This window comes from Coenobita brevimanus, chromosome 46 (genome assembly GCF_032717465.1).
Source record: "Coenobita brevimanus isolate Jiangsu-jjx chromosome 46, ASM3271746v2, whole genome shotgun sequence".
In the NCBI taxonomy this organism is placed as follows: domain Eukaryota; kingdom Metazoa; phylum Arthropoda; class Malacostraca; order Decapoda; family Coenobitidae; genus Coenobita; species Coenobita brevimanus.
The window spans coordinates 51,458,758-51,476,486 of NC_136999.1; the positions used below are offsets into that span (position 1 = coordinate 51,458,758).

Here is a 17,729-nt window from a genome sequence, read left to right on the forward strand (position 1 = left end):
AGGTTAATTAAGGCTATGTAGATTCTTAGATTAGTTTAGGGTAGGTTGTGAGGTTAGGTTCCATAAAGTTAGGTGAGGACAGATTAGAAAAGGTTGTGTTTTGATTGACGAAGTTGAGTTAGATCAGGTTATGTAGGTTAGGGTAGTGTAGGTTAAATGAGGTTGATTTAGACATGGGTATGTAGGTGGGGTTAGATAGGGTTATGCAGCTTGTGGTTAGGATTAGTTACATTAACTTAGATTAGGTAAAGTTGGATTAGATTAGCTTAGATTAGGTTAAGTTGGATTAGATTTGCTTAGATTAAATTGGATTAGATTAGCTTAATTTTAGCTTAGATCAGATTAGTTTCACCAGGAGTAGGAGCAAAGGGTTAGCTGAAACGGTGTACCTCATTTTAAGTAGCTCAGTGTCACGGGGGGGGGGGTGAATATATGAATTAAAAATGCTTGATATTACTTGAAAATAGAGACAAGGAACTGACTTGTAAAAATCAAGTAGTTTGTTGTACTTTATGCCGGCTTACTTCGCCGATTCTCTAGGGACGAGAATTTATAAACTTTCTCAACAGTACACAGCAGAGACTAATTACTCACGGGTGCTGTTTGTTAGTACTGTTAGCCTCTCGAGAAAGTGACTTCACCCCTGACAATCAATAACTAATACTACTAATAATACACAGGTTCTTGCCGGTGCTTAACTCTTGGCTGGCACAACGGATTGAAGCTTGATACAAAAGAACTGGCCTAAGTACCAGTTATGGATAATGAATTTGTGCAAACTAGGAGCGGCAACTAAAATAAGCTTAATGTGGAGAAACAGAACACAATTCTAATTACATTAAGCTCAAGAAAAGACCTGTAAATTTATTGATTACAATAAAAGAATTTAAGTTATATGAATCTCAAAATGAATTCAAAAGGGGAATTCACGGTCACTAGGGGACTCATGAATTCAAATAACAAAGAGAAAACACTGACTCATTCAAAAGCTAATCAAACTTATGCCAAGAAAAACGAACAGAAATACTGGTCAGTGGAGGGGAGACGAACGAAAGTCTGGGCGCCTGCGTGATGAATACCGAACTCTGCTATTCGCTAAGTCTGCTTCGCCAATTCGCCGTCTAGGTGGAGATTCAGGAATTCGCTGTACAACGGAGGCGCTGCTCTATGCTGGGCACAAACAGTCCTATCCTCGAGGCGGCTCAAAGCTGATTGAGTTCAGACTGGGAAAGGGGGCAAGAGATGGCCATGTTCGCCGGAAGTAGGCGTGGCCTAACTTCAACTGTCAACGGAAAGAGGGTGAACGATATAAAAATGCAATAAATCACTCATTGAAAGCACTAATGTCGTGGATAAGAATGGTCACTTGTGAAACAGTGACAAATGTTCTGAAAACCATCCCGATTGAAGTGAATACGAGGAAGGTTGAACTGAGTGATGCCCAGTGGGAATTCCACTAGAGTTCGTGGTTTTCTCACCAAAGTACAATGTCACGAAATTATATAAATACACTCTCGCGAATTCCTGACAGTAGGATTGCTAACACTTCTTCCTCATCACTGTATTTCTGATTATGACTTGGTAACCTCTGTAATCGGATATTGTATTTTTTTCCTTTTCTTTTCTACTGACTATTTTACTCTGCTTTTTCCTCCTCAGATTCATAGCTTTCATTACCTTTTCTGTACAGGTCTCTCTTAAATTTCATAAAAGCGAAGAAAGATTGCCAAAAAAAAAAAAAAAAAAAAGTACGTCACTGGAATGGACTAGTCAATGATCTCTTGTGGGCTGTTTCGAAAAAAAAAAAATACAAAAAATAAATAGCTGAGGTGGAGGTGCTAGACAGACTGAATTTCTCGAATCCATTGACTTTCTTCTTATGGCTACTTCCTTGAGACGATTTTCTTCTTTTTAGGGGAGATTTTTCGAACTGAAGGGGTTACATGTCTTCTAAATACATTCAGTGTGAGTGGCATTTCCAAAGTAGGATAAAAGCGTCTGTAGGCTGTAAGAAGAAATGATAAAAAGAGGTCACGGTATTAAACCTAGATAATTGGAGCTGATAACGACAGATGTTTATTTTGTGATGTAGACTGTCTTTGTTGGTATTGGTGTGTGGTAATTGTTGTTGTTGTGTTGTTGTTTTGGTGTATAGTAAATGCATCAGTACGTAATGCTTTTGTTTTTGTGACCTAGCTGTATTTATTTCCTCTTATTGCTGTAAAAAGTTTGTAGTTCTTTGTTTACTGTTACTCTAAAGTCCAGGGCGGTGGTGGTGGTGGTGGTAGTGGGAGTGGTAGTGGTGGTAGTGGTAGTACTGGTGGTGGTGGTAGTGGGAGTGGGAGTGGTGGTGATAGAGGTGGTTATGGTGGTAATGGTGGTGGTGGTGGTGGTGGTAACGGCAGTAGGAATGGTACCGGTGGTGGTGGTGATAACGGCAGTAGGAATGGTACCGGTGGTGGTGGTAGTGGGATTGGTCGTGGTGGTGGTTGTGGTGTTAATGGTGGTGGTAGTGGGAGTGGGAGTGGTGGTGATAGTGGTGGTGATGGTGGTGGTGGTGGTGTTGGTGGTGGTGGTAGTAGTGTTGGTGGTGGTAGGAGTGGTAGTGATAGTGGCAGTGATAGTGGTGGTGGAACTAGATACTCTTGTAATTACTCGTAAGACAATAGCGTGGTTTCAGCAGCAATAACCATACCATTCATACCAATATCACCCTTATGTATTTACACCCAGTTCAACCAGGAAGTAGTGGTAGCGACGAAAGCCAATTGTGGTAGTTGTGGTAGTAATAGTGGTTGTAACAGTACATGTAAAGCCTCAACACCAGTAACACACCTCTTGTAAGCTAAGTGATGTAGTGTTAGTGGTTAGCTGTGGTTGTTTGGTAGTAATATACACACACACACACACACACACACACACACACACACACACACACACACACACAGCAAGCACGGGTGTAATAAAATGTGTGAAAGAAGTAATGATACAAGTTGAAGATGCGAACGAATTTAGTGATGAAAATGGCTGGATGCTGTACGGTTATGTTCAAACTGCATCCCTTTTATACCTTGCTTCTTTACGGAATGTCATTATCCACAGGTGTCCCACAGGTGTTTTTGAAGCTCATCTAAAACTGTATATATATATAAAAAACATGAGATTTGTTGTAGCTTGTGAGATGAAGTTTAGATTTCCAAGGCTTGAGTGATTTGTGAATGACTCTGTGGTTCATTTCACTGGGCATGTTGCTTGATAGGTCTCTCTCTCTCTCTCTCTCTGTCTCTCTCTCTCTGGAATTAAGGTTGGGTTGATGATGATGATGATGATGATAATGATCCCTCCTGGAACCTGACGTAGTGGGGGGTCAATTGCGGTGGTAGTTGTGGTAGCGATGGTGGTGGTAGTTGTGGTAGCGATGGTGGTTTTAGTTGTGGTAGCGATGGTGGTGGTAGTTGTGGTAGCGATGGTGGTGGTAGTTGTGGTAGCGATGGTGGTGGTAGTTGTGGCAGTGATGGTGGTGGTAGTTGTGGTAGCGGTGGTGGTGGTAGTTGTGGTAGCGATGGTGGTGGTAGTTGTGGTAGCGATGGTGGTGGTAGTTGTGGCAGTGATGGTGGTGGTAGTTGTGGCAGCGATGGTGGTGGTAGTTGTGGTAGCGATGGTGGTGGTAGTTGTGGTAGCTATGATGGTGACAATGGCGTTAGAAGTAATCTCATCAGAAAATGCAATCCAATATCCATAGAAATTGTAATATTGACGCCATAAACATTTTCTCTATCATTAACACCAGATTAACATATTAGGATGGGACGATGGATGTGGCGATGGTAGTGATGATGGCAGTAATGATGATGGTGCTGACTGATGGTGATGGTGGTGGCTGTGGTGGTGGTGGTGACTGATGGTGATGGTGGTGACTGATGGTGATGGTGGTGGCTGTGGTGGTGGTGGTGGCTGACGGTGATGGTGGTGGCGGTAGTGACTGATGATGGTGGTGACTGATGGTGATGGTGGTGACTGATGGTGATGGTGGTGACTGATGGTGGTGGTGGTGACTGATGGTGGTGGTGGTGACTGATGGTGGTGGTGGTGACTGATGATGATGGTGGTGACTGATAGTGATGGTGGTGACTGATGATGGTGGTGATGACTGATTGTGATGATTGTGGTGGTGATAGTGATGGTGGCAGTAGTGAGGGTGATGGTGCTGGCAGCTTGAGTGTTGGTGATTGTGGTGGTGGAACTGTAACAATGGTAATAGTGGCAGTACTGGTGACAATGATAGTGGTGGGATTATAGGTGATAATGGTGGTGGTAATAGTAGTAGTAGTTGTGGTAGTCAGTAGAAACAGTAGTAGTAGAAGAGTAACCCCGATCTTTTAGGACAATCAGACCCATTAACCGCAGGCAAGCAATCGCCCCTGCAAGACCGTACCATGCAAAGAACCAGTGTTTCCATGGGGTGGACAGCCCTCACCACAGGAGGTCGCTGGGAAGTGTAGGAAGGTTTGGTTTAAGGATGGACGCCACATTGCCCCTCTCCACCCAGGTAACAAGGGCATCATAGTAGGGTCCACATCACCCCGTACTGGGTTGTTTGGTTACCACTTAGCTCTGTAAATAGCTTTTTGGGTTGCAGGAAAACATTTGTATTGTCACTCAGCGTAAACTTAGCTTAGGAATCAATGGGCAGCATTACATCGTGTGGATGATGGTCATCACCACCAGACTCCAAGTGATGGTGGTATACCCGTGTTACTTTAACTTGGCCTAAAATTGCCGTCTCTCCGTCTTCAGTGCTGAATTGATACAGCAGATTAACACAGGAATATAAAGCTAGTCACAAAGATCTGGTATGCAAAGAATCTAGACCGATAATACTGTCGTTTTTCGCCACTGACCTACGTGATATAAGCCGCAAAAGGACGAGAATCTAGGCCAAATTAAGGTGAAAGAACCACAGTGCAGTGTATGTGGTGGTAGGCGATGGTGGTAGCAGCTAACAGGATTCTTGGTGGTGATTGTAGTGGTGGCAGTTTTGGGGTGGTGGTGGTGGGGGTGGAAATTTGGTAATCATGATGGTTGATGGTGGCAGTGGAGGTGGTGTTGGAAGCGAAAAAATAGTGTGTTGGTGGTAGAGGTGAGTGTTGGTAGTGTAGCAGTGGTGGTAGTGGTGGCAGTATTGGTGGTGATGGTGGTAGTGGTGATGGTGGTAGTGGTGGTGACTAGCAAGAGCGTTGGTGGTAATTGTGGTAGTAATGATGGTACTGTAATGGTGTGTACTAATGGTGGTGGTCGAGAGAATACATGTTTTTGTTCCTGTTGTTGGTGATGGTGGTGGTTGTGGTAGGTCTAAAGAATGTTGGCTGTGGTAGTGAAAGTGCTGGTAAAAGTAACGATTGTAGCTGGGGAACGCTTATGGCAGTGGTATAATGTTGGTAGTGGTGGTGGTGGTGGTGATGGCTGTGGTGATGATGATGACAGTGACAGAATATTGGTAGCAGTAGTGGTAGTGGTGATGGTTGTGGTGATGATTGTAGATAGAAAGCATGCAGATGGTAGTAATAGTGGCAGTAGTAGTAGTGGTAATGGTAGTCCTAGTAGTGATGATGGTGGTACGCAGAAAGAACATTGGTGGTTGTGGGTGATGTGAACGAGCAGCCATATTGTACATCACACATAAAAATGATGATCCCACATTTACCCCGCTTTATCCACCACCACTGCAGGTCCAGGGTAGTGGTGGTGGGGCTGGTGGTAGTGGTGGTGGTAGTGGTGGGGATAGCGGTGTTAGTGTTTATATTATCTTGCCTTTAAACACAAGACAGTTGGAGCTGATACTAGTGGTGGTAGTGGTGGGGATAGCGGTGTTAGTGTTTATATTATCTTGCCTTTAAACACAAGACAGTTGGAGCTGATACTAGTGGTGAATGGTGGTAGTTGTGGTAGTAATGATGGTGGTGGTAGTGGCAATTGCGATGGTGGTAGTGGTGATGGTGGTGGTAGTGGCAGTTGCAATGGTGGTAATATCAATGGTGGTAGTGGTGGCAGTAGCAATGGTGGTGGTTGTGGTAGTAGCAATGGGGGTAGTGGTGGTAGTAGCGGTAGTGGTAGTGGTAATAGTAGCGATGGTGGTAATGGTGGTTGCTATAGCGATGGTAGTGGGGTAGCTGGTGGAGTATAGCGTGGGTGGATGATGGTGGTAGTGGTGGTGATAGGGATGATGGTAGTGGTGGTGACAGGGATGGTGGTAGGTGAAAAAGAATGTCGGTGCTTGAGGTTGAGTTGAATGAGCACCCACCACGCGTAAAATTGATAATCTTGCCTTTACCCAGCACCAAACAGCAGGGGTTGGTGGTACAGAGGAGTACAAAGAAAAGCAAACAGCAACAGACCTTATGGTCCTTTCGAGGCTGTTTGTTACAGAGTAGACTATGACTACGAGATCTAACTCTACATGCTGAAGGATAAGGAAAGTAAAGCAAGAAGGCTCCCCCCACCTCCAAACCCTCCAGTTAAAACTGATAAGAAAAAGTGAGAAAAACCATCATGCAGCATGGAAAAACTGACGTGGAAATTTCATAGGATAGACTGAGGGGTAAAGTTACATTCTATAATACTTTATCTATAAGCTACCAGTATGAATAACCTGAAAGAGAATGTAGTAAAGTAAAATGTATAATCGAATAAATAAATAATACATGACACCATGTACGAGTACGTTCAGTTAACGGGGTGTCTGCGGATATAGCGTGGAAAATGCACAGTGCACAGTGTGGATGTTCAGGGAGGTGCAGCAGCCTTGCCTGGCGCTATTAAGGTAGGCAGCAGTCAATCAAGCCCCAGCTCCTTTCATTCCTCTCAGTGTAGGATCGTGCCCATGTGGGACAAGCACACAAGTCAGCTCCTGAAGCAGTGACCCCTTGTACATTAAATTAACTCCCGAAGGTGGTCACTTGATTAACAGGGACCCTCAGAGATCCACAGCCCATCACAGGTCGAAAGTATGAGTAGTGATCGTTAACTCAGGGCTATCTGTGCATATCCTAGTCTGTGCATAAACTATACTTGCATTCATTAAATTGATCCAGGCTCTTAAATAAGTAAAATAAAACAAGATAAAATAAAAAATTATACATACACAAGTGTTTTATTCAGGAGTAAACATATTAAGCTGGGGGTTAGATGACAAATACTTATCGAGGCGACCTTTAAATGTCAGTACGGTATTAGAATTTACTACATTGGAGGGCAGTTTATTCCTTATACCTGTATTTACAACTCTATTGGAGAAGAAATGCTTAGCTTCATGCGCGACTGGAATCGTTTGCCAATTATTTTATGCCCATTGCCTTTAGTATAATTTGAGTGATCAACTATGAAGTATTTGTCAACAGCCATGTTATCATGTCCTTTGAATATTTTGAATACTTGAATTAGATCTCCTCGTAACCTCCGTTTAGTTAGGGTAAATAGATTCAGGGCTTCTAAACGTTCCTCATATGGTTTATTTCTCAGTCTAGGTTTCATCTTTGTCATCCTTCGCTGCACTCTTTCAAGCTTTTCCATATCTTTTTTATAATACGGTGACCAAAACTGAACAAAATATTCCAAGTGCAGGCGTACTAAGGAATTATACAAAGTGAGGACAATATTATCTGATTTATATTCAAATGCTCTACCTATGAGTCCAATCAGTTTATTGTTTTTTTTCACAGCTTCTCTGCATTGTTTGCCTGGTTTCAAATAATTTGTTATTTTTATAACTCCTAAGTCTTTTTCATGGTTTACCCTATCAAGTTGGACATTATTCATGCTATAATTAGCTCTTACATTTTTACTGCCAATGTTTAGCACTTTGCACTCAATAATATTTAAATCCATTTGCCAAACTTGGGCCCAGTTGAACAGTCGATCAAGATCTCCCTGAATTGCCTGCCTTTGCAGTGCTGTATCTGCTCTGTTACCGGTTTTAGTATCGTTAGCAAATTTTGAAATTTTACAACATAATCCTTCATCAAAGGATATATATCCTTCATCACTGATATATATTAAGAAAAGAATAGGACTTAACACTGAACCCTGTGGCACTCCACTTGTAATGTTTATCCAGTCTGACTCTTTTCCGTTTATTACAACTCACTGCTTTTGTCTGGTGAGCCAATCTTCTACCCACCCGAGAACCCTGCCACTGAAACCATGTGCCTTTAGCTTCTGAAGGAGTCTTTTGTGTGGAACTTTGTCAAAAGCCTTTTGAAAATCAAGGTACACAACATCAACAGATTTAGTGTCGTCATACATGCTCAGTATATCACTGAAAAAGTCTAGCAGTTTCGTGAGGCAAGAGCGATTATTACGAAAACCTTGTTGAGAATCTTTGATGAGATTGTTTGATTCTAAGTGTTTCACAAACATATCTCTGATAATAGTTTCAAGCAATTTGCAAATCACCGATGTTAAACTAATTGGGCAGTAGTTTTCTGGCTGTGCTCTGTTGCCTTTTTTTAATATTGGGGTTACGTTAGCAGGTTTCCATTCATGTGGCACCTTACTGCTTTTAAGTGATAAGTTAAAAAGTTCAGATAAAGGCTTTGCAATTTCATTCTGTAGTTCCTTCAAAACACGTGAAGATATTTTGTCCGGTCCCGGTGTTTTATTCTCTTTTAATTTGCTAATTGCAAGCAGTACGTCACGATCACTAACTATAATGTCAGTGATTATATTGTCCTCTTCTATAGGAATGGGGGAAACAGCAGGAATCGTATGTATATTTTCTGTTGTAAATGCTGACGCAAGGAATGTATTGAGAATTTTCGCCATCATAGTTTCATCATGAGTGTGCTCTCTGTTATTTGTGATAAGGGACCGATTGTTGGAGTTATTGCCTTTTTGCTTCTTATATAACTGAAAAATTCTTTGGAATTTGATTTACTGATACTTGCAATATGTGCATCAAGGTTTTTCTTACTGCATCTAATTAATTTTTTAGCTTTCTGTCGAAGGGCATATTATTTATTTTTATCACTTTGACTCTTTGTGGTATCATAATTTTTATATGCAAGATATTTAATGTTGGAGTTCCACAATTTGGGTTTAGAATTTTTTTGGCAGGCTTTCTGTTGCGCATTGGAATACATAACCTGACAGCACTGTTGAGGGTTCTGTTAAAAATAATTCCACGTGTCACTGATATCTAAAGTTTCGGCAATAAGATGCCAGTTACCTGCACCAACATATGACTTTAATTTCTTAAAATTTGCCCTCTTAAAGTCGAGCACTTTCTCGCAACTGGGCCTGACATTGTCTTCACTGAATTTAATGTTAAATGTAACTGTGCGATGATCACTTGTACTAAATTCTTCTCCTACAGTACCATTCCTCACTACGTTTTCTGATGTGGCTAAGACAAGATCTAGGATGTTAGCTCCACGTGTCGGATAATTTACAAATTGATACAGAAAACTTTCCTGCAAGTTTGGACACAGGTCTACCCCGGTTTGTGAGGATAGCACTTCTCCCCATTTTGGAACTGGTACATTAAAATCACCCCAAATATTACAGTGCTTTGCATACAAGATATTTTGGCAGTTTGATTGTAGATTTTATTATCGATGTAGAGTGGCTGACCGGGTGGACGATAAATTAATCCAAATATGATTTTACGACAAGATTCATTCCTAAGCAGAATATAAATAGTGTCTATGTTTTCAATACATGGCTTGGTAATTACGACTGGATGAAATCCTGATTTAATATATAACAACACACCGCCCCTGCTCGATTCTTCCTTTCACTACTTAAAATGTGATAGCCTGGTAAATTAAACTCTTCTAGAAAATCTCTTTCCTCAGTATTTAGCCACGATTCTGTTATACCAATTATGTCATAATCTTCATTAAAGACAAGGGCCTCTAAATCAGAAAATTTATTACGCAGACTATGCACATTCACAAGAAGAGCTTTTATGTGTTTTCCTTTCCGATGTGTGAAACTTCCATTGCTTATTGATTCATCTGATTTCATGACATCTACGTTTGCCTTCCTTGATGCTCGTTTTTTCTCCAGAAAAAACTTACTGCATCACTAAGCAAATGACCGAGACGGACAGAACCAATGGGATTCAAGTGTATTCCATCATTCGCAACTAGTGCTCGCTGCTCGTAAAATTGGTTCCATGTGTCGATGAACTCAACTCCTTCCTGCAGGCAAAGTGACCTGACCCTATTATCTAAACTAAATGCTTTACTGAAGAAGGCATTCCCTGTACCAATCCTTAGGAGTATTCCTGAAATTAAGATGTTGTTAGTTTTCTCCTTGTAGTGTCGAATCATCCTCCTGTACTTCTCTATCAGCTCCTCTGATCGGGTCTGTACGACATCATTTGTACCTGTATGAATGATAATTAGGCTGTTATTTTCTGCATTCTCAAAAATATCATCCACAGCCTCCGTTACGTCATCTACTCCTGCACCAGGGATACAAAAATGCTTTCGTTTAGAGGGTGCCCTGCCACAAAATTCAACCAACTGACCACGGATGATGGAGTCCCTCACAACCCCTGCCTCATGGGGCTCTTCCTCTACTTTTGCGAGAATCTGAAACTTGTATGTTGTTACTGGAATGATGCTCCTTTTCTTTGCAAGCCTTGCACCATTCTGCACTGGCTGGAACTCATTCTGTACGGTGGGGGGAGAAGTAACTACAGGAGGAGGAGGATGGTTAACCTGGACTGCAGTTGGCTTAGCAGTGACATTGTCCTCTGCAGTGTGTCCGACATTACTCGCAATGAATTCCTCCGGCACATCAACTTATCGGGTCAGACTATTAAATTTTGTTGGTAGCCTCGGTCAGCTTGTCTTCCAGTCTCTGACGTAGTTTGCACATCCTGCAAACAAAGGTGCGGTCCGTACAAATGGATCCGGTGAAACTACCGGAGCTGGCTACGCAAATAATGTTCCGTGGCATTCTGAAATCCAGGGTTACTGCAAGGATTTATCAGAGAAAAAGAATCCCATAATACTGATTAGTATCTGGAAGAGATATTGGAACAAGAATATGTTACATATACAAAACCTGCTAGAACAGTGACAATTTATGCAATGGTTACAGGTTTTACTGGTGGGGGTCTTGTTGCTGTTTAGAACAATACAGGAATAGCTACCTTACTGGTTAGTAATATACCTGTTAAAAAGAATGTAAAGCTAACCATTACCTGGAATGAAGAACTAAAATTATACAACTTGAAATACAACAACAATGAAGTCACAACAGTCTTACAATACACAAATAAGTTTATTATCACCTGAAAAGTTACAACATATGAAAATACAATTATATCTTACCTGTAAGGATAACTGTAAACCTGGGATATAAACTGTTTCGCTGGTGAAAAGGAAAAAAAAAAAAAAACTAAGGGAATAGTACTCACTCACAACGCTGTGTACAGGGGAGTGCTTAGCACTAAATACACCAAGTATGCTGTACCAGACTGCAGTTGTTTACATCCACCAACACAACGGCGCCAACCACAGTCACAAATGATTGCCACAAACTGCTTAAATCGTCACAAAAATCGTTCCCAAACCACTGTTAATACACAACAATTACACTGAACTGCTGTATTACCCAAAAATAAAGCTCAATTCATACAAAGACAAGTCAAAACATTACAAAATTCCACTCAGTCTACATCAGCTCGAACAAAGAAATCAAAACAAAACGAAGTTCATTCAGTTCCGAATGGTCATGCTGGGTTATAAACTGTGGTGATGTTAGGAGGTGATGTAAGTGGTGGTAAGAGCGAGCTAGAATTTTAGCACCTTACTACGATTATGTCTTTTGCCGCAACTACATGGGCGGCCAATCACGGTTGTCCCTAACCGTGTCACTCGCTATCACTGTACATTTCTTTTTAATACTGATATCTGGCAAGTTGTTACCGTAGAGTTTTATGAACGTCTTGCTTGGGGGGGGAGAGAGGTTGTTGTTCAATGATAGGGGTTATTTGTGTGTCTGTTGTGTGTCGGAGGAGAATTTGGTCGTCAGAGGGGCAGGTGGGGAACATAAGAGCTGTCTGGGATGCGTCTGGGGTATGCCTAAGGGGTATATCCAAAGGACAACTTCGGGGATGTCTTGCGGTGGTAGATATGGTACGGGTTGGTGCGACTACCGTAGTTGTCCTTTGTCTTGTTCATTTTCTTACCGCAAAACAATTTTGTTCAGTTCAGGAGGTGGATATTGCCTACAACTTACTGTATTTGGTGGCAGGTCCTGGAGAGGGATGCCTTCACGAAATGGCACTGATATAGCCGAGCAATGGAGCTGCCCTTTTATAAAAACCTCCCTCAGTTCAATACCTATCACCCGATAAAAGGAGGATGGTGGACTTACAGGAGAAGGGCATCTTTAGCCTGTAGTCCACTGGGTACACATTTCAGATGAACCAGGGACTACTACTACTACTACTACTACTACTACTACCACCACTATTACTATAACTGCTGCTGCGTAGGTGATAGTCATGCGAATCAACTCGTCTGGTGGCAGCAAGAATAAAACAAGATGTCTACGTCGTGAACGGGATAATCTTGTCATATCCACCAAACAGGACAAGATAGTGGTAGTGGTGATGTCTGTACATGGTGGTGGTGATGATGGGGATGTCTTGTGCGTGGTGGCGGTGGTGGTGGTGTTAGTGATGGTGTTGGGGGATGTTTGTAAGTGGTGGTGGTGGTGGTGGTGGTGGTGGTGGAAATGGTAGTGGTGGTGGTGGTAGGTGAATGGAAAAAGAAGAGTCGCTTCTTCTGGCTGATAACAGTAAGCACATTATAAAACAAAAAAGTTATCCTCTTGTGTTTACTGGTAGTTGTTTGTGAATGGTGGTAGTAGTGGTAGTAACGATTGTGGTAGTTTGTGAACGGTAGTAGTGGTAGTAACGATCTTAGTAGTCTGTGAATGGTGGTAGTAGTGGTAGTAATGACATGATCCAAACTGTAGAATGTAATAGTGATGGGACGGATGGTGGATGGTGGTAGTTGTGATAGCAGCGATGGTGGTAGTGCTGACAGCAGTAATGGTGGTAGTGGTGATAGCAGCAATTGTGGTAGTGGTGACAGCAGCGATGGTGGTTGGTACAGTAGAAACAGAGCTGCATGTAACAGATGTAAACCCACCACATAATAAACGTGATCCCACCTTAACCCACAGAACAGTTGTAGCTGATAGTGGTGGTGTGAACGGTGAATGGTGGTAGTAGTGGTAGTGGCGATGGTGGTAGGTGGGTGTCAGTGCTAGAGGGTAATGTGGAAATGAACTCTTCACACGTAGCACTAATCATCCCATCTTAATCCACCAAACAGTAGCAACTAATGATGGTGAAGTTGTATCTCTCTTAATAAGCTCCGTCTTACTATTCACTTAATTTTGTGTTTTCCTGAACCTTACTATACTCTTTTTACTCCAACCCGGCCTAAAATTGCCTTCCTTCTATCTTAAATGTTGAGTTGTAACAAGAATAACTAGAATATGGTGTTAGTCACGAAGAAGTGCTATGGGAGGGATGTAGAGCTGTAGCATTGTCTTTTTTCTTCGCAAACTAAGCTGCAAAAGGAAGAAAATCAAGGTCAAGTTGAGGTGAAAAGAGTATAGCATCGTTAATCATTGAGATGCATGATGATGATGATGATGATGATGTCTTCCTACTGACTTTACAAGCTTGTAGTTGTGGTAATATCGACCGTGGTGGTACTAATTGTGGTAACGACATTGGAAGTAGTGTTAATTATGATGGTTACGATAGTACCGTAGTAAAAGTTTAGTGTGGTGGTGACAGTAATGATAGTAATGATGTTGATAGTAGTAGTAATAGAAGTGGTAGTGGTGGTGGTGGTGATAAAAGTGAATGTGGTAGTGGAAAAAGTTTTGGTGTTTGCAGTTGATATGAGCGAACATTTATACTCTACATAAAAACCATAATGCCATTTTATTTGCCAGCACTACGAGCTGCTTGTGGTGGTATGATACGGGCCGTGGATGGTGGTAGCGATGGTGGCGGTGGTGGTGATGTGGAGGTAGTGGTAGTAATAGTGGTGCTGATAGTAGTGGTGGTGGTATCAGCGGTGGTGATAGTAGCATAGAAGTGGTGGTGGCAGCGATGGTGGTTGTGGTAAAGGTGGTAGCTGTTGTTATGGTTGATTGGTTGGGAGTAGTTTCAGTACAGATAGTGACGCTACACAGCAGAGTTACTTTTTTAGTTGCAAGTAGCTGTAGTGCACTACTTGTATTAAGATTAGTGCAACAATAGCCAGGGATAATTTCTGTGGTATTGCAAACGCTGTTGGCTACTCTTAGTCGTGTTCTGTTAGACGAGAATCGGACAAGTTTGAGTCTGGACGGAGGTGGATGCCAGTGTTGTGTTGGTAGGGTTGCCATATGGTGTTATCCATGTCCAAACTGTGGCGACCTTGATAATGAAAAATGTTTTTAGTAATGAAGGAACAAGACTTGGTATTAACCTTAAATTTGCTGATAAATATGTTTGTATTATGCATATTTCTTCATTCCAGGTACTGCAATATATTTTGTGTGAATTATTAACAACTAGTGTTTGCCTGCAAAAATTTGCTGGACTAAGAGCCTTTCCCTCTCAAAATGTTTGCAAATACCATCATTTTTGTTTCCATAACATTACTGAGCCCACGATGACCATTTCTGACCAAAATGTCGAGAAAGAAAATGTATATTTGCAATTGTCGCGATTTCCAAAAATTTTGCGCGTCGCGTCGTGCGCGGTCGTCATTTTTTTTTTTTTTTTTTATAACACTCCCTCAACTTATACCCGACCTAATGCAAAAAGAATTAAGTCGATATTTATTACTGTTTCCGTGACACACACACACACACACACACACACACACACACACACACACAGCTTGATATTATTATTTACATTTACAGTAAACGATAACTTGTCTTCATATTATAATATATATAAAACATGTATAATATATACTGTATATTTATTTATTAATTATACTTACCTGCGTATATGTAAGACTGATAATGAAGATATTAATTTGGTAATAAACTCAAGAGGAATCTGGTAATTTCTATGAATGAAAATATTATACAATAAATGTTATTTGGGTTACAGTAAATGAAAGCCAAAACCTGCATATAGAATAAACTTTACTGGCATAAACATCAATACCAGGTGGCTGTGTATAATTACTGCAGAAATATTAATAATAAAAAAACAAACTTTGTAAAATAATGGTAACTGCTAGACTGGTGGCAGTGCACTCTTAGGGGAAAAAAAATAACTGCAGTGGTAATGACACTACATAGTGATCCAAGTAGTGGTAGCGGTAGTGCCACTACTTTCAGCAGGTAGTGCACACACAACACTGGCGGTAGCGGGAGTGGTGGTAGTAATGGCGGTGGTTGTGGTTGGTGGCAATGACAGTGGTGGTTGTATTAGTGGTGTTGGTGGAAACGGTTTTGAGTCTGCAAGGCAAAATTTCGCATATTTTTCCCCTCTTCTACTTTCAACTTTCTTCTATTGGCTATTCTTAATCTGAGTGAGACGATATGTTTCTCCATCTAAATATTTCCTCTCTTGTATCTGTCATTTGCTTCACTAAGCTGAATGAGGCTTGGCTTATTTTTCTACTCATGGCTGATTTTCCTTATGGTGTCATGAAGGACTGTGACGGCATGCCATGAAGTGTGCAGTAGATGCAGTAGAACAGTAGGCCAGAGTTTTTCCCTGACTGTATGAAAACCATCAGCCCGTTTTCATTTGCCAACAGTGCAAGTGAACAGTTTATTCATAAATATTCGGCCAAAGAAAAATCGCGATAAACAACAAGAAGTTATCGATCACCTGCATAAATATGATGTTTTGACCGAGTGTGCAGGTGGTGGATGGTGCAGATGGTGTTGGTCGTGGCAGTAGTGATGGAAGGAAGTTTGATGTTTGAGATCGACATGAACGAATATGCGTTAATACAACAATCTTTTTTTTTTTTCACATTTATTTTTGTTTTTGCTTATATTATTATTATTTTTTTTTGCCAACAGTACGAGCTGGTGGTAGCGGTACGTGCTGTGGATGGTAGTGGTGGCAGTGTTGGTGAGGGCGAGGCGAGGGTGTTGGTGCGTGTGGTGGATGTGAACGAGTATCCGCCAGTGTTCCCCTCGCCGCTACACCAAACACAGATCACCGAGGAGGACGACAGCGACCTGCCTAAAACTATTCTTAAGGTTAGAGGTTTTGTTTTTGTCCAACGATTTTAAGATCTTTTAAATATACTCTTGTACTTCCAGACTTTATATTTTCAGTTTAGGAAGGACTTATAGCCTACCGGTAGTACTTGAACGATTAATGAAGGTGATATCTAAACCCTGCAGTTTAAAGTCTCATAAACATTAAAATCACCTGAAGGTTGCAGGACAAAAATTACAAATACGTGAGTGGAGTGAAATGATTAATCCTTTTCAGCATCCTGCCCAAAACAAGTCTTAAGGTGAGAACTACGTTTATCCGCGTAACGATTTTAAATGTTCGTTTAGTTCACCCCTTCTGCTTTCATCCATATATGGTTTTAAATATCGTCTGATTCACTGTTTCTACCATCCCACTGCGATTTTGAGTATTTTCCACCACCACCACCACCACCACCACCACCATCATCATCATCATCATCATCATCACCATCATCACCATCACCTCCACCACCATCATCATCATTACCACCACCACAAGCATCATCATCATCATCATTATCACCACCACCACAACCACCACCATCTTTACCCTCTTTCCCATTTGCATGAGGCGGGAGGGATCCATAAGCATGAAGAGAAAAGAAGAAAAGTGTGGTAATAAACAAGAGTGCTCAGTAAATGTGGACCAACATCCATTCACTCGCCACTCAAGCCTTTGAAATTCTTAGCTCCTCCTCACATGCCATAAGATCTTCACAAATTTCGTTTTATTATTCTTGTGAGACAGAGCCATTCCCTCGATTATCCAATATATAAGGAAGATGTAGTCCTTGTTTTGTGCATCGCAGTACGTAATTCATCCATCCATTTCACTCCCATGTTAGTTCCTTCACATCTTCGCCTTCCATCCTTCCATCATCCAATCTTTTTCTGCCCCATTAAGAGCTTAGGGGCCCAGGATTTGGCTGCTCAGTCCTGACATTTAAGGCGAGAGTGACCAGCCTCGTTGTCCCCTGAATGGGATAACGTGGCAATAAAATCCAGCCACGCCTCTGAGGTAAACTCTTGCTGGTTCTTCAACTTCCATATCTAGCTTATTCACACTGTCACAAACATTATCCGTTCTTCTTATTCTTGGTCTTCCACGCCTCCTCCTTAATCAGATGACTATACACTTATCGCCATCATATTTGCATCTATTCTCTCACGTATCCAATTCATCTAACCACATTCTCTTCTGCGTTCCATTTACAGATTTCCTTGCTCAGTATCCGTTACAGACGCATATAAATCTTATCCTATCCACCTCACGCAGTCCACATAAGAATCCATTACTTACCAGTCCCTCTTCCACTGCTCTCACTCTTGACTTTTGACCCTCATGCCGTTCCAAAATCCACACTCATACGCAAATAACAGCACTATCTATCTATCTATTGCCAGACGCCTCAATCCCGTTTGGGGTGGCCACAAACAAATCGCCTCCAAATCGCTCTGTCCCC

At 41.6% G+C, this 17,729-nt stretch overlaps 1 protein-coding gene across 1 annotated transcript in view; it reads left to right on the forward strand.

Annotated features, from left to right (window-relative positions):
- LOC145398723 (putative neural-cadherin 2) overlaps positions 1-17,729 on the forward strand; it is a 197,066-nt gene that overhangs the window by 69,659 nt on the left and 109,678 nt on the right. Inside the window, exon 4 of the mRNA XM_080271523.1 lies at positions 16,081-16,263. Coding sequence (XP_080127649.1) covers positions 16,081-16,263 — 183 coding nt within the window. The remainder of the gene's footprint in view (positions 1-16,080; positions 16,264-17,729) is intronic.